This window comes from Saccoglossus kowalevskii, chromosome 22 (genome assembly GCF_978046115.1).
Source record: "Saccoglossus kowalevskii chromosome 22, keSacKowa6.1, whole genome shotgun sequence".
Lineage (NCBI taxonomy): Eukaryota > Metazoa > Hemichordata > Enteropneusta > Harrimaniidae > Saccoglossus > Saccoglossus kowalevskii.
In genome coordinates this window covers 14,660,040-14,681,770 of record NC_140662.1, presented here as the reverse complement: position 1 = coordinate 14,681,770, position 21,731 = coordinate 14,660,040, and the positions used below count along the sequence as shown (strand labels likewise).

The window sequence follows — 21,731 nt, the reverse complement described above, 5'->3', positions numbered from 1 at the left end:
TCTCTACAACATGATACTGTATTCTTCATAAAATTGCGGAAACTACCTCGTCTGGTTACTCCCAAACAGAGAACAATGCATCAATTGAAGGACTTTCGTCATCTTTATAAAATGTTGTTTTACTGATTGCGTCTTCTCAAGTCCCTATCCAGTCGGTACATTCACCATGCTTACTTCGCACAATGTGATATGATAAGTGCAACAAAACGTTTTGGGTTTCTCACTCAAAACAGTTATTGTTGAATTAAGGGTTTGCTGAAGCTTGGTCGGGGTGTAGCAGGTTACCATATTTCTACACCAATTAACTACTGATGCAGAGTATCATCAAATTATAATAGATTATAGCAACACCATATCACACTTTGGAATACTATATTGATATTTATATTAAGCCAGGAGGAAAACAGCATTCCACAATTAAGCACATTTGATAAACATAACAGGGCAGACATTTAGTTGCTGAGGTAAGAGTTAGTTTATGCAGTTTTCGTTCCATTGAAGAAGAGTTCTACTTTCCCTTAAAGTGGGGGGGGGGGGTCGGTCGGTCGGTCGTCACCTGCGCATGCATCAGATGGCCATAGCATGTCATTGTTTACAAACAAGCGTCTACCCATGAGACTTTGCGTTTTTAAACGCGTGTTGTTATCGTCGCTTGGGACTCAATACCCTCTCGCTTTAATTTGTCCAATACATGATAACCAGTTTTAATTCATACAGAGATATTTATAAACTATTACCGGTAGCTGATAAACACCAGATGGAAATTAAAAATCTTTGTAATTTATAATTTTCTGCACTCAAGCGAGGATGTCATAATAATTTACAATTTTTTTTCTCTGTATATACCTTGATGTAATTTTTTTATTGAATCAACTACACTTAATGAGACTGGTGGCCAGGAGTACTGAATTCAGATAAATATAGAGATATATGAATTTATTGCACTTGTTATTTTGGCCTTAGCTGTGGCAGATGTCACAACTGAAAATCGTGAGCACAAGAAAGGGTGCTGCAATATCCTTATATACAGAATTAAAAAGTTGCAAGAGTGATGGCTGTTGCACGGTTTCAATTTAAGTAATTGGCGTGTGGATGAAATGCAATGTTTATCATGAATGAAATGAACGGTGACATAGTATTTGAACAAAAATGTGGGTCAAATTACAAACACAAATAATCACACACATGATTGTAATGTACGACCACGGCAAATCACCTTGCCACTGTTAGCATTATATGTCTCTACATCTTAATGCATACAACCACATCCCTACAAGAACCAAGATGTTAGACACTTATAAACCACAAATAAGGCTAACCTTGATTGTAAATACCCTATTGTAAACTTAAGATTTAAAACACTCTTGATAAAATACAATTATGTCACGACTAGCCTCAAAAGCTTTAAAATGGGTTGAAACGTTCTTGATAGTTGGAAAGACCGTCCTATGGGGAGATTTGAGTTCCGAACTTTAGTATGTGAGCACGTTGAATAATTCCTACGCTGTATTTTAGATGGAACCCGCTTTACAGAAGATTTAAAAGGCACTGCTTCACAAAAGTTTGGTGCAGTTTGAAAACAATGTAAATCTCTGTAAATTGACCAACATGTACAAGAAGTAGAGTATGTTCTTTTAGAGACCAATTGAAGGAAGCTGTCCGTACCAAGAGTATTTGCTTTGCCTTTCTTGGCAAGTCTTTCAGCCAAACTCAGTGGCTGGCTGCTTTCCAGAGAAGTCTCATCGTTGTTAATCTTGACTTCAGATTTGTCATCTTCAGATTTGATTTTCTGAAAAAATAAAAATTATTTACTATCAGTGCTGTGTATGCGAGAAAAGCAGATATGCATGGTAGAGTGTTGGGTTTGGTATCACTATCATGTATTATTATACATCTGTCACCGTAACGCCATAAGTTATAGCGTGTCGTAATTATGCGGTATTGCACTGGGTATTTTCATCCTACCATATAAGGAAATGCGAATTCCAAATATGGAACGATTACACACGTAACCATTCTCTAATAATAAAAACAAACATAGCATCCCCAGGGTTTGACCGGACTCCACAGAAAGAAGTTCGCTGAATCTGTTCTAAACTTTTTTTGATTTTGGGATTCCCACGATGTATAATAAGGTTATTGCGAGAATACAGCGAAGTATGCACTCGATAGTATGCGCTCGCACCAACCTCCGCTGCCCGTAGGGTCGATACTCCAGCTGTACTGTCTTCGTGCATACTTTTCGGTATCCTCATAATAACCTCATAATATACAGCAAAAAACAAGAACATAATTTACTACAGCAATCACACATACATAATAATAAAACAATTTGAAATACAGTGTAATAATTAGAGCAAACTGCATAATTTTGGTTGGTTGTTTTTTTTCAAAAAAAATTTGGTGATTTATGGCATTTGAGACGTAAAAAATTTCAGAATACGAGGATCCCAGGATATTGTATATTGATTGTGACAAGTCATTGTTAATGACACAGTCCCCATCCAAAATTTTGTGATCTGACATATCAATTTTATACTGATGAAGTCATTGAGATTAGATTGAAATTATTTATAGGAGATGGATTTGTAAACAAAATTATGATTTAGTGCTTTTACACAAGAATTGAACATTGGGCAGTCATATTGAATCAAAATAGAAAAATAATGTTCATGTTGTACAAAATTTAAACAGAAATGTTCATTGCATTCATGCGAAAGTAGGCATGGGTATCATGAAAAATACAAAATGGTTGCCAGTCAGCCATATTTGCTTGAATGACGAAAAAAAAATGACGTGCACCTATAACCCAATATGTATGATCAACATATCAACTTTGGTCTAAATTGGCCGAGTCATCTCTGAGAAACTGCTGCGGACATGTTTAGGTATCAGAAATAGCAAATTTTACATCCAAAATGGTCGCCAGTCGGCCATTTTTGCTCCAATCATAAAGTAATTTGACATGCATATGCAAGACATTATGTATTGTCTTCATGTAAAGTTTGAATGAAATCCGTCAATGGATTTCCGAGATATAGCTCCGGACGTACGGAACGAACCTAAATTAATAGTCCTCGTTTTCAGACTTCGTCTGAACGAGGACTTAAACCATACCACAGACACACTTCTGTCATTTACATAGGCACATTGCATTACTGTAACTGATCCCAGATTTCATACAAATCTTCAAAATATGACAATTTAATCCACAGACTACATTTAACAATCTTAATGAAACGTTCTGCACAAATGCTGAACTTTTAACTGAATTTTGACAAATTTTTGAATCTGCCTCAGTAAAAACCAGTTTATGGTACCAACCTTTCTACCACGTCCTTTACCAGCATCTCCCTTCTTAAGACTGGGATCAATATGTGGTACGACTCTTCTCCCCATGGGGGATGGGCGCGTTTCCTGCTGCACAAACTTCTTGCGTTTTCCCTTCTGTTTGGCAGCTATAGCCCCACCTATCAATTCATCTTCCTTTTCCTGAGCTTCTACTTCCTGGAAAGAAGAACAAATTTTGTTGTTAAACCTCTGAGCCCCAAAGTCAACTTCATGCACCATCCACAAAATAGTTTTATTTGTAGTTTGTTTTTATCTCACAGAAAATGTTGACTAAAATTTCACCTATTTTCATCAACTAAAAGCAATGTTACATTTTGGTCTAAAATTAAGATTAAATTAAAGAAAAGAATTTAATTTACATTTTGAGTGGGGGGGGGGTTGTCGGTCAAAGGGATAAACTGTACAGCGTTGTTGTCGCCTAAGTACATAACAAAACGTATAAAAGATTTATATTCATAGCAACAAATACTTGTATCACATTGTATCAGAAAACTGGTTTTGTTTGTATATACACAAGGCAGAAATAGATACACCGAAAAAGCACAGACATACTAAAAAGGTTCCAGACCTAGTCATTGGCTGCCTAATTTGTCAATACTTGATAGATATAGCAATGCTGGGCCACAAATATAAACCTGAACCAGTTTCAGAAAGAACTCAACTTTCAAAGACTAAGGGGTTGTCAATACATTCAACTAAAATTCTTACTTCTAGTTTTGCACTGAATGCATCCAAATCTTCAATCCAGAGATCAGAAGGAGTTTTATCACGTAGTACTTCCAATTCAGCAGCCTGAAAAATAGTACACATTAGGTACAATCACATGCCGGAGTCTGTAATGTGAACATACTGAATAATCCACTGCAAAGTGTCCCCACACATACAATGGAACATATTCAAAGCATTAACAACACTTGGCACATGCCAGATATGCAGTGACAACTTGCTGATTGGACCTCTGTTAAGTGTCTCCATATGTAATCAGACCTTACTTTTGCTGGGATCTAAAAATGGTACTCCAAACACAGTACCATAAATGATTAGAAAGGGTTTGCTATTAAAATTTCATAACAATGGTATTGATTCGGATATGTGAGTCGAGGTCTGGTGCAATGGAATTTATTCTCTAAATAAGAAAGTCATTTTACCTTGGTATCTCTATTCTTCAGCAATTCATCCTTCCTCTCTTTAGAGAGGCTCCACAACGCCATACCCAACAAGTAATTAAAATCTGGTCCACCGCCAGTAGCCGATGAGTACATGCTGTCGGTATCACTGTCTTCATCTTCATTATTTCTATTCTGGGATTCCTTCCAAGCCTTAATGGGATCAGAGTCGTAACCTCTCTGAACCAGCATGGAGATGAGATCACGTTTGGATTTGTTCTCTGTCGAAATAATTAACATTATTATACATTGGTCACCTGGCATAAGTTACAGCATGTCGTAAATGCATCCTACCATATTGAGAAAAGCAAGCTCCAAAGCTCCCCAATTTGGGCATCACATTTGCTTGATTAATCATTCAGACAAGATTAGGGAACCCAACCATGTGATTGTGTCATAAATACAAGTTAATCGAGTTTCGTCAATAGTGTCAACGTCCAGTTCAAAGTCACCTACCGATGACAATCTTGTTTTCAATCTTCTCAAGAATAAATCTAGCTTGATTGTCAAGTTTATTTGACTCCGCAGCTAGCAGGCCTTCTAGATATTCTTTACGGATACGATATCTCTCAAGTCGCAGTTCGAAGAATTCTTTCAGGATCTCCATTATGTCGTCATACTTTTTAATACATCCATGTGAATCAAATAAAACCTGCAAAAATAAGTGTGTTTCACAAACTATCAAGTTAAAATTGTATGACAACCAATTTCACTAGTCAAAAATTGATGGAGGGATATTCTGAAGACTGGCCGTCTCACATCACTACCATTAACAAAGCAAGTTGGCTTTTGGTCTTCAAATAGAAATTAGCAGTTCACCATTTAAAAGGTATAATTATTCACACCAAACATTTGGCTTAACATTTTCATGTTTTTTTATTTACATTTTCCTCATTTTGAACGAAATGGGCTATAGGACTAGATCGACAATTCTGAAAAAATATGGATCAATTTAAGAAGGTTTATTTTGTGAAAGGAAACAACTTTGGCAGCCAAAGAGTTCAAATAATGATACACCTCGTTGTGATAACTTGGAAGAAAAAAATTGAATACAGTTGAATCAAAGAATACCTATCTGTAAAGTAAAGCTTATCACCTATGGGCAACATGTCACAATGTATTAGAAGTACAAATTTAATCAAGCAAAAGAAAAATCAGAAAAAACATTGTTTTTGTGGATTCACTGTAAAAAAAATATGCTACTTTTACTGCTATAAATTTTCTTGACTTGATAATTTGACTCCTTAGGACGACAGTGAAAGTCTGACTCCCTAGGATCCCGGCAATAGTCACAGACTCACTTTCTCAAAAGGTACTCATAGCAGCTTCCATGAAGGATCAAATCACTGTAAGGGACGTAAAACAATACAACTTACACTATTTGTTACAGAAATGGTATTCTGTAGTTTGAACACTTTATGTAGCCCTTGTTCCTCTGCTTTTAGTAACTTCTCATCAGACATCTTGACCACAATTTTCACCGTTGTATCTGTATGATACTCCTTGTAGTCTCTGTAACCGAACAAGTATGTTAATAAGATTACATTCGTAATAGACCTTTGACAGCAAATGATGCTGAGATCTCATTGAGAGCGAGAGCCGCGACACTCGTTGAGTTTCAAACGTAAATTTTTACATTTTCCTAATCTAAGATTTGCATAAACTTACGTGATTAATGGTTGTACTTTTTCGCTCCCATGAAGCATAGGTTCTAACACAGTCTCTTTGTAAACCTGCGTCCACACTCGAACTGGGAGTTCGGTAATTTCCAGCGTGTTGTTATCAACAATTGCTATCTCACCACTGCAAGCATAACGATTAGCTTCAATTTCCTCAATAGCACCCTTGTAACCCTTGTAAGATGGCAGCTGTGAAGACAAGTACACTTTTAGAAATACTTCTCAAAACTAAACGTTTTAAACCATTCAAAGACTTGCTGTTTTATGTCCATCATTGAAGCACCATTACCCCCCCCCCCCAAATAAACATAGGGCAGCAATTCAGTGCCTAATCTGCCATCTGTTGACAGGGCCTGAACTTAACAGAGCTATCAAAGGCAACTGCTTTGACGACTAACAAGTTTGCTTTGGCGTCCTTTAATATTCCCTATATTATTCCCATAAGCTAAGGCCTTTTACAAATTTTGGGCAAGACAGCAATCATCTAAATGTCAAGAATGATTATGTATCCACACATCTGCAATCACGGGCAGTGTTGGAAATTAACGTCGATCCGTCGGCCTCACGCCGACAGTGGGTGTAAAGGGCCTAGAGCTGTGAAAAAACATCAGTTCTTGTGGCCGACAAACTTATATTTAAAAAAAAAACGTTCCATCATTTAGTATGATTGTAAGACCAAATATAAAATAAATATCAATAGTAACTCCAGAATTGTTTCAAAATTGCGTTTTCTTGCACGTTTGATCAACAAATGGCATCACTCATCGACCTGGGCATACAAGTCATAATTCAAGCTTGCCGAATGATCGCGAAATGCGCCGAACGTGGGAACTGTAACAAACTATCTGATTGGTTGTAGGCCGATCAAGCCTCCGATTCAAACCAATAGAATTCGTGCTTACATTTTATGTTCCGCAATCTTTGATTTGCATCAAACACGCTGAAAACTACACAAGGCGTGACAAACAGCAAGAATACGAACGGTCTAGGCGTAAACCACGCACATTCCAAATTAGCTGGCAGGCGAAGTTCAAAGACTGGTTACTTTTTGATAACAACAAGGTGATGTATTGCCGGCCTTGTCGAGGATCGTGCAGCAGAATTGATCCTTGTAGAAGCTGAGGCTGACGCCAATGATTGTGAACACGATGCAAAATGCATGTCAGATTCAGAGTCGGCCAGTGATCATGACAGTGTTTTTTCTGGAGATTTTGATGAGTTTAGTGACGATGAAAGAGATGATGACCTCTTTGAGGCTGCAGATAATATCTGATTAATTAGTAAATAAAGGTTTTGCAATTGCAAGCTTGTATTATCCGTTTAGTCTTTGTTTGTTAAATATCAGGGCCTACATTTAGCTAGAAGGACCTACAGTTTTAATTTGACATAGGTCCTTCGAGCCTTTTATGATTTTCGGTTAATTTCGAACACTGATCACAGGTCTCTTTTATAGAAAGTGTTCTGAAGATGACAATAGTGAATGGAAACAAAATATATGTTCGGAAAATAAAATTGCATTTTACCTCAAACAAAATTGGTTAAAACTCATTTAGCGACCAGCCATTGCTGGTGCTGTGACAATTCAGTGTTAGGGTTGGCATAGGGGAATAGTGCATTCTATGTACCAAATACAGTACGTGGTGAAGATCAAACATTGCACCACAGACACTACATAAGGCAATTATATTGGTTTCCGTGCCATTGAAATTTTATGGAGATACATTTTTCAACATGAAACATTCTCACAATAAGGAATGTAATACGCAATTTATATGTAAATGACGCTGTCCATGATCTATTTTATATTGTGGAGAACACCGATATAGTGACAAATACGTGATGGAATTACGTTACGAAGAATGTACTTCTCACTGCCCAATGGAGTTGATATTTTCTATAAAACAAAGATTTGAGACATTTATTTACCATTGGCAGTGGTTCTTCCCCATCTATCATCAATCTGATATTAGCAACGATTTCCCGGACATCATAATTGGCAATTTTTGTACTCCATCCCGTACCAATGCCTTCTGCTCCATTGACTAGCACCATTGGAATGATTGGACAGTACCATTCCGGTTCAATACGTTGGTTGTCATCAAATAATTGCGTCAAATTAGGATCATCACTAGCAGGCATAAGTAGACGAGCCAATGGACTGTGAAAGCACGAGAAGGCAAGGGAAAAAACAAAAATCACCATTTTTGGTTAAAACTGTCTTTATGCAATAATAAAATGCAATCATTTGTCGATGCCAGTTTTTCCCATTCATTATGGCCATCTGTGGGAGAAATGTTTTAAAGCCATGTCAATGTTAAAACTGCACATTGATTTCCTCTGGTGTAACAACCAGTTTGCCAGTAAGAACAATTTTCCACTGTTTGCATGTAATATTAATTTATGACAGATGTTTTACATGTCTTCAGCAATTTACTGCTGCCCTGTGGGTTTTCTGTTTTTTATTTAGATCTAAACAGTAAGCCATCAAGTTATTTGGCAGACCCCCTTCCCTCCTAAATCTTTTGCATCCTTGGCTGACTCGCTAAATATAACACTTAGGGACGACGTCAAAAGATCAATGTCGGTTAAAAAACTTATTTGCTTTAGTTTGGGGGTGGGGGGATTAAGTTTGTTATCCTACATTGAACTTTTGATGTTGTCCCTTAGTTACAGCTTAGTTACCAGTATAGAAACGAATAAAGAACAGTTTATTCACCTGAGCATGGTAAAGATGTATCTGGGGCTAGCAGCATCTTTACCACCATGTAGCCTTGTACCAAATTGACCAATGGGCTGGAGTAAGTTCAAGTTGTTACTCCCAACAAAATTCTGCGCCAAATTTATAATTGTTCCCATCAATGAAGCCTGCAAAAAAAGCAAATTTGCATATTATTGTTCTTGGGTTTAACAGCACAATTACAATTTGCATACAGAAATGATGTAACATTGGTACAAATATAACCCAAAATATAATATATCTGTTTTTTGGTCATTTTTGAAATTTTTGTATTTCAAACCTTGCTTGTTATACGCTAATATCGAGAAACTTAAGTTTGAGTGAAATATGAAATATATATTTTTGAAATAGTAGAATCATTGAAAAAGTACTCAGCTTAGTAAACTTTCCAATATTACCAGTATTTGTTTAAAACCTAAACAAATCTTTTAAATTTGTTTTTTTCAAATTTTAGGTACTACGTGTGCAATGAATACTCCTGCTATTAACGTTTTTTCATTGCCATCTGTAAACTCATTAATTATTCACCTGTTTTTAAATTTCGCTGGTAAGTAAATTTTGCTAAATTAAATCTATGTGAACATTTAGTATAACAATAGAACTCATTGTTTCTCTGCCAAGTTTGTGAACTTAAAAAAGCCAGTGAAATCGTTCAAAATATCAAAATAGTGAAATTAAATGCCAGTGAAAATAACAGGAGTTTAACCTACAGCAGTTCTGAGAATTATTCGGACAGTCAGTTAGCATAGTTGTTGGGCTATGTGTTTTCTGCTGATACTTACCTCACCGTGATGATAAGCAGAGTGTTCTGCCACTGAACCAGCGAGCTGAGCCACCTTAACTTCTCTTTTATCATTCCTTTTGAAGCAAGTGAACAAGACTTTTCTCTGACCAGGCTTTAATCCTGTTGTGGAATAGAAAAACAACGTGAATACAAATACTTTGGGTATTGACCTCTACAACAGAATATTACTGTGTTTGCTCTATTAGAAGCACATCTCAAAGCACATGTAAATCAAATATCACATTTGCTACTACTGGTAGTACTGTAATGGAATTTATTTTCGCTGAAAAAACTTTTTGGGCGTTTTGTATGGAATTTCACTGATTTTGAGTTGAATGTAAAAAACATAAAAAAAAAGGCATATTCACTGGATTTTATTTTCACTGAATCATTCATTCAACGAAATAGCGAAAATTAATTCCAAACGAAAATAAAGTATTTTACATTACCCGGACTATCATAAAAATGTTACCCATTTTTACTATGGAAACACCTAATTTTTGTAAGCATGTACAAGACTAATAGAGCAAATACGGTACTGTCCTGGTAAAATTTTAAAGCAACTTAAACACATACATAAGCTGAACCAAAGATTGTAATTGTGATATCCTGCATCAATAGTATTTTAAAGGTTGGTGGTCGCCGTGCAACACGTGTGTGAGATATGGGTATCATATGATCAAAGATGGCGACTTAGACTGTTGCGCAGACCAAGTACAAACTGATACGTTACCAAGTGTAATTAAGTAACTTCTTTGACGATTGGAAGGAGTTGTCGGCGGTAATTAGTACATGTCGCGCTCAGGTCAAAACTAGTTTTGTATTTTCAATTAGAAGAGCACATTGGATTGTGGAAAAATTAATATTTATCAGCACAAATGTGGCACATGTGACAACGGCCACAATTTAACATTTTTTGTGCGATGGGAATGGGGGTGGTTGTCCACTGAAAAGAAATAGAGGAAGCCGTATGCTGTATGTGCTCTATTAATCGTACATAAACTGAAGAAAATGATCAATAATTTTAAAGATCCAGCATACTCAATATTGGATTTGTGGATAATTAATAGACCATATCCTAATTTCAAATTATAGTGCACTATGGTTAGGCCAGGTTGCACGAACAGACAAAGTTTGAGATCGGCAGAGTTGTGTTCAATCATGGTTGGATTTGGTCAAAACTATTCACTATGATTTGGAATTGTGATATGGTCTATAGAGACACGCCTTTAATAAAGCAAATACAGTTTATTGTTTGATGATCAAAAGACAAGATAACGAAAGAAAAGCCAGCTTTAAAACTTACCATCCACCATCGAGGGAATAGATCTCTCGTTGTCCATGTTTGAAAACAAGACCAATTCTTTATTGACAAAGTCATTGTACGAGATATACCTTGTGTCCTTGTTATACAGGTACAACTGAAATCAAATAAATTTCATGCAAAAATTTGTCAATATTGTGATATTCAATGGAATTAACAATTTTATATGTTCCAAAAATTGACAAGCTGCTTTTATCTGTAACTACTCTCCTTATGCAAAGTGTTTATTTTTAGCGGACCATATCACCCATCTATTGGTAATTTTGATGCCTACCGTAAAATCTGTATTAGAAGCCATTTCTCATATGTGTGAATGCTTCAATAGAAGCAGATACAGATTTTACAGTACTGTAAAATACTTTATTATAGCTGAAATTAATTTTTGCTGCAAAGGCTTTTTGTAAATTTTGTATAGAATTTATTTTCATTGATTTTTGACGAGTTGAATGTAAAAATATATGAAAAAGGGTATATTCGCTTGATTTTATTTTCACTGAATCATCCCTTCAGCGAAAATAAATTCTAAGTAAAAATAAAGTATTTTACAGTAATTTTGTAGGAAACAGTAGAGAAGTGATATAAATTCTTTATTAATTTGTGCTCCTTTATTCCAATTCCTTAAGAAATTATTGAATATATATTTTTAAATTAGAGGTCAAAATTAGTTCACACTATAATAGCAATAGAATTAATAGGGGTGGGAGAACGTGCTGTAAAACACCATCAGGTTGTCATAAGATCTTGACTTTATCACAACCATATATGAATGCTCAAAGACCTGGATAAGCTAATTCACTTTTTTGATTGGATAATGTTTAACTTAGTTGTGTAATTTGAATTTTAGATTGGAGATAAATTCTTGAAATTTATGCACAATTATTTTTGGAAACAAGACAACTCATAATTGGAGGAAGTTGCGTCATTCTTTTGGGAAAGAAGTGTATCATTAGTATGCTAATTTTAATTTGTATCCATCAAAACTGTAGTTTCAGACACCTGCCTAATTTACGATGCTCACTTAAATTGCACTTAGAATTACTCTTGATGTTGTATATTTTGGTAAGGGGATCTGCCAAATTTGCAAAGTGGGAATGCAACTTCAAGTCTTTTATTATTTAGAAGGAATATGGTCTTAAAAATAAATTACTTACATCTGACAAACCATCTTCACGTCGTTTCTTTCTCTCCCCTAACCAATCAGTTAGCCACTCTTTCCGTTCGTCAGTCTTCTTCTTGGAAAAGGCAAGGGTGATCGCAGCATCATCTTGAGGGCCAACGTATTTAAATGGTATCCGATGACGAACCATATCACTAAAATACTCCTTCGCCTCCTTGTTGGTGCTGGTACCCAAACCTATATAAACACAAAAACAGTAAGATTTAATGCTAACATTTTTCATCTTTTACATACTGAAAAGTCATTGTCATTACCGTTAAAGTTCTAATATAAACTGCATACGTAATAGTAACCACACCCCCAATTCCGGCTTCAGAATTAAAGAGTGCTTAACAAAAACTGAGAACTTCAAAAGTACCCATTACTAACCGCACACCCAATTCAACAAGACTGTGACCGACTTTGTGACTTTGTTTCAACCAGCTGGTCCAAAGCGGCATTGTTCCTAATTTCATTCATTTGTTTCGACAACGACAATTTCTCGATTAAAAAAAAAAAAAAAAAAAAAAATCGACCAGTTTTTCCATGGAAATCGAAAGCCAAAAGATCACACTACATTTTCAGTAAATCTCTCCAGTGTTGCGTTTACCCTGAGGTAGCTGAACTGTCATTAACATATTTAGATTTTGATCGGTTAATTAGCGACTTGACCTATCCAGTCAATAAACAAGTCTCGTGTGCATTACACAAGCAGCCTGTCGATCGAGATAGCTCCGCTGTTAGCAATGCACATGGCAATTAAAGAACAGAAGATATCATTAGAAAATTAACAAATCTGAGAGAGGTCCACATGTAGTACCTATGTGTATAATATATCAAAGCAATTGGACTTGCGGTTTTCAACAAGAAATTGAAAATATCACTTTTTACCAAAAATATTCACCAAAATTAGAGAATTAAAGATATCATCATGAAATAAACAAATCTGAGAGAGGTCCACATGTAGTACCTATATATGTAATATCAAAGCAATTGGACTTGGGGTTTTTAACAAGAAGTTGAAAATATCACTTTTTACCCAAAATGACAAAAATATTCACCAAAATTAGAGAATTGAAGATATCATGAAATGAACAAATCTGAGAGAGGTACATATACACCAAGTATCAAAGCATTCAGGCTTGTAGTTTTCAAGAAGAAGTCGAAAAAGTAAAACATTGACACGGACGACGAACAATCACTGGCATGATAAGCTCCGCTCGACAAAGTCGACAGCGGAGCTAAAAACATGGCGGATATCCTATGGTATAGACAGTTTACATGTGACTGAAATCAGTCGCTTACCTTGAAACTAAGTTGAATTTTACTTGCATTTCATAACACTTCAACCGATTTATTTTTTGTGCGTTATTATAATAACTACTGAATAATAATCACCAATTTCAACACTTCAAAAACAAGTAAGCTATTCACCTGTGAACCACAGCATGGCCAGATTGCACTATCGTACTGTGATCATTTGCTACTAAGCAGTGCATTCATGTTTGTTTTTATTTCAAACTTGTTAGAATATACTTTTCATTAACAAGAAAATTAAAAAAATAAATGCATACTGTAAAGGGGGTAATTATTCACTGGGTTTTTCAACATTTCGTAACGCCTACTTTAGAACCAAAGTAAGGCCTTTCACTCTTCCCTGACGCCTATTCAAGAAATTGTACGGTGTATTGTTTGTTTTGTGCGAGTGATGTGGGCAAAAAATGACCACGCCCATTTGGTAATTGCAATATGTACGTAATAGAAATCGCACCTTGAATTTGAGCTTTTGATCCCAATTTTTAAATTGAGACAATAGGAAATTCATGACTTACCGTTAAAATCCTATTATAAACCGCGGTTTATATTACAATGTATCAAATAATGTATCAAAGTGTGGGGTGCGGTTTATATTAGGGACATATTGCAATCACTAAATGGGCGTGGTCATTTTTTTTCCCCACATCACTCGCACAAAACAAACAATACACCGTACAATCTTTTGAATATAAGCGTAACTGCAATTTAGATGTCCGGGAAGAGCGATAAGCGTCACGCCACACAACAACTGTTCACATGAAAAAAAAATACTCTGTATATTTAATGTAATATGCATTTTTTTTTTATTTATTTTCTTCATAACGGAAAGTATATTCTGACAGGAGTTTCAAATAAAAAACAAACATTAATGCATTGCTTAGTAGAAAATGATCATGGTACGGCACTAAAAAAGTACGGTACCCTGGGGTACGGTAACGCAATCCGGCCATGCTTCGGCTCACAAGTGAATAACTTACTTGTTTTCAAACTGTTGAAATTGTTGATTATTACTCAGTAGTGATTATAACGCACGAAAAATAAATTCGTTGAATTGTTATCAAATGCAAGTAAAATTCAACTTAGTTTCACCATAAGCGAATTATTTCGGTCACATGTAAACGATCGATGCGACATCCGCCATGTAGTTTGAAGGCACACGAGACATTACTTGACCGGGTAGGTGAAGTCGCTAATTAACCAATCAAAATGCTGGATGGTGCCCACGTGTTCAAATTACCTTAGTTCATTTAAATATGTTAATAACAGGTCACCGACTTCATGGTGAACGAAACCCAGAAGAGATTTACCGATAATGTAGTGCGATCTTTTGGCTTTGATTTTCATGGGAAAACGACACAACTTTTTTTTTTAAATCAAGAAATTAGTTGTTTTCAAAAGATAAACTGATCATTGAAAAAGAATTTAACAGTTTTTCGGTGAGAACAGCTCATTGTCGAAAACTTGCGACACGCGGACGTATTCATAAGGAGTTTTGACAAAAGTTGTCACAAGACAAAATCAGTTTCACTGCGTGTTTGACATCGTAACACTACTGGACAATAAAGAGGTGTGAATATTTTGAGGCACGTTGTCGAAACAAATGAATAGGATTAGGAACAATGTACCAGCTCGTTGAAACAAAGTCGGTCACGGTCTTGTTGAATTGGGGGTGCGGTTACTAATAGGTACTGTTCATGTTTTCAATTTTTGTTGAGAACTCTTCAACACTGAAGCCGAAATCGGGGGTGCGGTTACTATTAGGTATGCGGTTTATAATAGGATTTTAATGGTAGTATATATACATGTATGAGAACATATTTGTGAAAGTTACTGAGCAAAATTTTCACTTTTAGTGATTTTTAATGACTAGCAACAATTTATCTCGCGAAATTTAATTGGTTTACAGTAAATTCACGTTACAAGGAAGAAGAAATGAAATATAAATATGAAGTTACCATACAAAGTCTATGGCTAGAGTATACCCTCAACATTTTGGTGGATGATATAGGATGAAAATATCAAATACACCATCTTAAGAGGTACTTGTTCGTGTCAAAAATTTATATTAGTTCTGGTGGGTTTAGGTCATGAGAACAAAATTACCATTGAAGCTGGTTTCCAGGGCAACACATGCATATAAAATGTGCCCTTATTCAGTCTAAGTTTTTCCACAAAATGGGACAAACCTTTGTAGTACTTTACTCTCCATGTATGATGGTTGGGGGTTTCTTTCTTCCATTCTTCAAACTCTGGTAAACTATAGAATGTAAACACCTCTTTGCCTTTGGTGGCCTAGAAATTGAAATCAACTCCTGTGTCAATCACAATGGTCAATATTCATAGCTATTCATAGCATTTATTACAGTAAAATCGGTATTAGAAGCCACATCTCTAATATAAGTCGCACCCATTTTTTTTGAGCAATTGAGTACCAAACATTCACAATTTCTCATTTGTGTAGATGCTCCAATTGAAGCCGTATCCCTTCTGTTGCATTGTACCATTTTAATAGACGCCGCAACTTTCAATACAGATTTTACAGTACCCCTTATGTTGAATGAATTACAACTATAAACTTTTTAATAGTATAATTTTTCACAGCAAAATTTTGAGTGCTATCGTCAACTTGGAACCATGCTACAAAATGATTGTGTACAGTCTGATTCTTCCCACATGGAATGTTTAGAAAAATAGACAAACCTTTCAGTCAGAAACTAAAAGCAATATCCAAAAATGTTTGTATGGTTCAACATACTGTGATGATATTTAGTGAAAATTTACAAAAAGTGAAAATATTTGCACTTAATTATAGCAGGCAAAATATTCGACATCTGATGCTGGTTTATTTTGTTAAAGGTGACAGAAGTTGACTTGGTTGGCAGTCAGTTTGTACAAATTCAAAAAAAAAGTCATTTAAAAACACTTAAAAATGAATTTTTTTCTGTCACAAAGTAAGGAACATAGAAGCAACTAGGAGTTAGTGCAATAATTTCACATCACAAACAGGACATGCATACCTTGACAATTGGTGTGATAAATTCTTCTAAAAACTTATGTTTGAGTAGACTTGGCCAATTATGATGGATAAAGTTGACCAGTAATCCTTTAATATGAGAGCCATCCTGGTCCTGATCTGTCATGATCATCAGTTTACCGTATCGGAGAGTTTTCAACGCGTCATCTGAATCATAAGATTTTTTGTACTGCAGTCCCATGATTTTAATTACGTTATTTATCTCAGCATTCTCCATTATCTGAAATCAAGAAAATATAAAAGTTTTGAATATGGTATTTGTAGTGAACCAAATTTCAAGGCTAAAAATGTACTTGCTTTATTAGTATAGTAGTACATATACACAAAATGCAAATCTCAAATCTCCATGGTGACACATTTTGGTCTTTTTTTTGATAATTAGAATGCATGGAGTATTTCATTTTTCTATCGCATACAATCCTGAATATTTATAAAATACAATTTAAATGTTTGTTTACTAGTCGGTCAAAATTTAAGCAAAATTAGTTTCCAAAATTTGATGAGAAAGTACATTTCAAACAGTCATGCGGAGACGAATTGTCTATAAAAACTGCTGAAAGTCGTGGGGAAAATAGCCCAAACTCAATTTTGAAGCAATCCTGAACACCCAAATTTGTATATGTTGCACATGTTGAGGTAGGAGTCTCAATAACTAGCCCAAAGTACAGATTTTTTAAAATTGCTTTCACCGCGTGTGGTTGCAAGACAAATGAGACTTCACACTAATTACATGCACCACGACGCATATAAAACATTTTGGGTACAAGGTACACCGGAATATGAATGTGTACTACTTCAGGCTACACAAGTATTTATTGTGCAGCATTTCAGAGAAATTGCATTGATAAATAAGCAAACTAAAAATTATTAAGCACATTAGCCCATATGCTACTGTGAAATATTTTATTTTAGCTGGGATTAATGTTCGCTGAAAAGACATTTTGGCTGTTATGTATGGAATTTATTTTCACTGATTTTTGACAATTTGAATGTAAAATATAGGAAAAAAGGCATATTCGCTGGATTTAATTTTTATGCAATCATTGGCGAAAATAAAGTATTTTACAGTATATGAGAAGTGATAAAACTTGCCTGTTTATGCGTGGCTTCTCGGACATTGAGGAGTTTACCACGAAGCGGGAATACACCGTACTTGTCTCTCCCAACTATAGACAATCCACTAACAGCCAAAGTCTTGGCTGAGTCTCCCTCTGTCAAGATTAAAGTACAGTCCTTGGAGTTCTTTGTCCCGGCATCGTTGGCATCGTCCAGTTTAGGAATACCTCTTAGTTTGGAATGTTTGGCAGCACTGCATTTTTTGTTGAGAAGATTCTGTGCTTTAAATTTCACCCAGTTCATGATACTTTCAACAATTCCGCATGTCAAAGTCTGAAGTGATAACAAAAAACCAAAAGATAGTTCAAGAGGACAACCATGGTTAGACACAGTCATATGTGATTCTAGTGAGTGTTTCTAAGATACACAATTGAAAGCTTCTATGGACACACAGTACAGTGGGATTTGGCTTTTTTCATGGAATATCACATGAATATCATTATTTTCATTAATTTCTATTTATTCTGCATAGTTTTTACCAAATATTATTAATGAAACACATTTAGTTGAATGGCAGTTTTGAGAACAAGCTAAGCCAGTTATGAGCCAACACAATGCTAGCTTAAGTCATGTTACACTCAGATTAATGTATGGTAAGGACACAGTCAGCTGGCACACGTGATAATACAATAAATACGATTATTACTATGTGGGGGACGCCATCTTGAATGCAGCATAAAACTAAACAAGAAAAACGTTGTGAAACGCGTTTTTCAGATTCCTACAAATCATGACAAAAGTACCAATCTTTCACAGAAATACGATCTGTTGGGGTAATATTAAACCAACAGATAACAAAATTCGACCGAATTCCTCGTTTTTGTGTGGAAAAATCCCTTTAATACAAACACCTAATTACACAAAGAACATAGAACACTTTCCTGGGGTATTTGAAACCAAAAAATAAATCATGTGTGCGCCAGCTGACTGTGGGTAAGGACTATCCGTGGTTAGGGCATGCAACACAACATGAAAATAGGTTTATACAAATAGTACTAAACATGTTTGAATCTTTATTATAAAGCCAGGAGAAATGTACATTTAACTCAAGCTTCCATTAAGAGTTACAAACTCAACACTATTTTTTGGTGCATTTTATTCACACACACACACACACACACACACACAGCCAGTAATTGTGCAAGTCAAAAACAAGAATACCATGGCACCAGAAGCAAACATGATATAATATTCAGCCCTCATAACAAAACAAGCAAAGAGGTAGGAACCTACTTGTTTGATGAATTTGTCACTCAATTTACACACTGATCCAAACTTCTTGACCTGTAGTGTCATATTTTCCTTTGTCTGCGAGTCAAATGTGGGATTCTCTACCAAACAGTTTACAAACACCCAAATATGGTTCTTGATCTGTGGAGGAAAGAAAACACAATTTACAAACTTTCTACTTGAAATAAATTAATAAAATTTACTCAATTGTTTTATGCAAATTTAGTCAATTGCGAACATATGTTTTATAGCCTACAATACAGAGCTGCGAATTACTACAGCAAGTCTCAGAAGTATTGGGGCAGCCAATTTGCAAACTCGCTAGCGAATTGGCTAACTGCTTGGGTTTTGACGAAACAGTTGGCTTTCGAATCTCGCTGGGCGAGTCTATATCGCATTAGGGAACATAGTATGCTTTTGCGTAGCCTGGAACATGTCTGGATTCCCCTGAATGGTTTGCTTTGCGAGGCCTGGGAATGGCCAAAGTCAGCTGGCGTACAAGTGATAATATGATAAATGCGATTACTCCACCGACATTTACTATATGGGGTAGCCATCTTGAACACCGATTGAAACTAAATAAAGAGACATGTTGAGAAATAGTTTCCTATAAATCAGGGAGAAATCGGCCGACCCCAACTGTAATATAGATTCATCCAGAGTGGGCGTGACCACAGGACGGCGCCAGCGAGATTCGAAAGCCAACCGTTCAGTCAAAACCAAAGCAGTTAGCCAATTCGCTAGTGAATTTGCAAATTGGCTGCCCCAATACTTCTGAGACTTGCTGTAAGTTGTCATCTAAACAGACAGTGGTGATACTGTACTAAAGTTACTTGTCTTGTAAGCGTATCCGGTATCGCAGTGACAATCACTGACCCCCACTCATAATTAATTGTCAAATTTGCCAAAAACCTGATTTTTAAATAGAGACAGCAAGGCCCATTTGCCTTCACCGTAAATACAAATTACTCAAGATAAATAAAACAAATAAATATATAAAATTTATTTCTGACACTAAAATGTTGCGATTTGTTTTTTTCCTTTCTTTCGTAAAATTATTATTTTTAACATGCAGCTTTTAAACTAAGATGCTTGCTGCCAAATATATGGAGGAACACAGAACGCGAAAGTCAGAGCACTACTATGAAATGATATAGGGATAAGGTACATTGCATAGGAGAATCATCCTACGTCTCAACCACATCAAGAGTGTCATTTTCAACCTTATTTTCATTTGTTGACAACCTGCATTACGCGTAAATAACAAGTTTGCTGATAGAATATTTAATCTGCTCACCTGAAAAGGTCTGATGTTGATACCGCCTTTATTCTTTTTCTTCACGACATCAATGACTTTTTCCACAATGCGATCTACAACGTAGTCAACATGACGGCCACCCTGCCAATGCAAATTACAAATGTAAGAATCTTTTGGTACTAGTCTAGCACTGATTTTAAAAGACAATATCTGGTGATAGAGGTTTAAGATAACCATCAATGTCAGTTTGCTTAGGTACTGTAAATATTCAGCATGTTACACATACCATACATTGCCTTCACTTCCCAGGACTCAATATCAGTAGCCTAATGCACACAGACTACTACGATTGATTGTGAACAATTAGTAGCCTGGAGTAATGTTTTTTTGTTTTGTTTTTCAGCCTCCAAAGAAACTGAAAATTCATGTAATGAAGATTAAAATGTTGGTCATTTGTATTTACTTCCATCCCAAATCACCAATAAATGTTTGCCTTTAAATGTTTGCCTTTAAATGTGCCTTCAAATACATTTTTGTTGATTCAAGCTCAGTTATACTTTCCACTCCGACCCAAGTATATCTTACCTTGGTTGTAGCAATACTATTTACAAAGCTAACTTGGTTGAACCCCTTTTCACTCAATGTGATACACACTTCCCAGCGCTCGTTGCAAATCTCATGGACCACTTTTAATGGCTGATCGTTTTCATCAGTTTTATCCTTTACGTACAAGTCAACATAGTCTTTGAATGACTTCACCTGCAGGCAAGCAAGGAAAGTTTGGAAAGACATTACTAAAGTTCATCTGCTTCATTCTATCATTATTATCACATAACATAACCATAGTGTATATCATTTACAGCCACACATGTGGTGATATGCACGCTAATCATTATCAGACGTGAAAAAAACAACTTGTGTAACACTAGATGCAATGAGGATTTCGGGATGCATAATACTGCAAAATACTTTATTTTACCTGGAATTAATTTTCACTGAATCAAATTTTTGGGTGTTTTTTTCATGGAATTTTATTTTCAGATTCCTTACAACTTGAATATAAATTATGGGAGAAAAAAAGGCACATTTGCTGGATTTTATTTTCACTGAATTATTTCTTCAGCGAAAATTCATAGCAAAAATAAAGTATAACCTTTAAAAGTAGATTTTGCAAAATTTTGAGACCTACAAATGCCCATTGTAAGTTGGCTCCAATATCATTCTTCAAATTATATTTTGAATAATGGCCATGATGCCTATTGAGCAATACATGGAACTTACCGGCAGCCGTTTTCCATTTAAATACACCTTCACACCTTTGTTAATGCCAGCAATGTCATAGGCACGTCTTGTAAGCAGTGCAACTGTATCTTTGTCAAGTTTTTCCATTTTAAATTTGGAGAGATCAGGCTGGAAACTGACTTCAGTAAAATCTTTACCATCAAACGATTTGATGGCAGGCTCACTTGCTTTATCCATGTTATTCTTCCAGACCTGTAATAGATGAAAATTTGTCAGATAAAGCAGGATATGATAGTCTTCAAAAATAGGCCAATGGCCTGTTGCTCAACAGCTATTG

The 21,731-nt window shown here is 35.6% G+C and overlaps 1 protein-coding gene across 1 annotated transcript in view; it reads right to left on the bottom strand.

Annotated features, from left to right (window-relative positions):
* The window catches only part of LOC100372229 (DNA topoisomerase 2-alpha), a 47,282-nt gene that overhangs the window by 5,940 nt on the left and 19,611 nt on the right, over nt 1-21,731 (bottom strand). The window contains exons 7-25 of the mRNA XM_085496006.1: nt 21,434-21,646; nt 20,738-20,911; nt 20,192-20,293; nt 18,898-19,035; nt 17,641-17,937; nt 16,532-16,768; nt 15,701-15,806; nt 12,193-12,395; nt 11,024-11,138; nt 9,716-9,837; nt 8,913-9,061; nt 8,123-8,354; nt 6,186-6,385; nt 5,894-6,029; nt 4,974-5,169; nt 4,500-4,738; nt 4,060-4,143; nt 3,325-3,507; nt 1,666-1,789 (exon numbers count right to left, since the gene is read on the bottom strand). Coding sequence (XP_085352132.1) covers nt 1,666-1,789; nt 3,325-3,507; nt 4,060-4,143; nt 4,500-4,738; nt 4,974-5,169; nt 5,894-6,029; nt 6,186-6,385; nt 8,123-8,354; nt 8,913-9,061; nt 9,716-9,837; nt 11,024-11,138; nt 12,193-12,395; nt 15,701-15,806; nt 16,532-16,768; nt 17,641-17,937; nt 18,898-19,035; nt 20,192-20,293; nt 20,738-20,911; nt 21,434-21,646 — 3,250 coding nt within the window. The remainder of the gene's footprint in view (nt 1-1,665; nt 1,790-3,324; nt 3,508-4,059; nt 4,144-4,499; nt 4,739-4,973; nt 5,170-5,893; nt 6,030-6,185; nt 6,386-8,122; nt 8,355-8,912; nt 9,062-9,715; nt 9,838-11,023; nt 11,139-12,192; nt 12,396-15,700; nt 15,807-16,531; nt 16,769-17,640; nt 17,938-18,897; nt 19,036-20,191; nt 20,294-20,737; nt 20,912-21,433; nt 21,647-21,731) is intronic.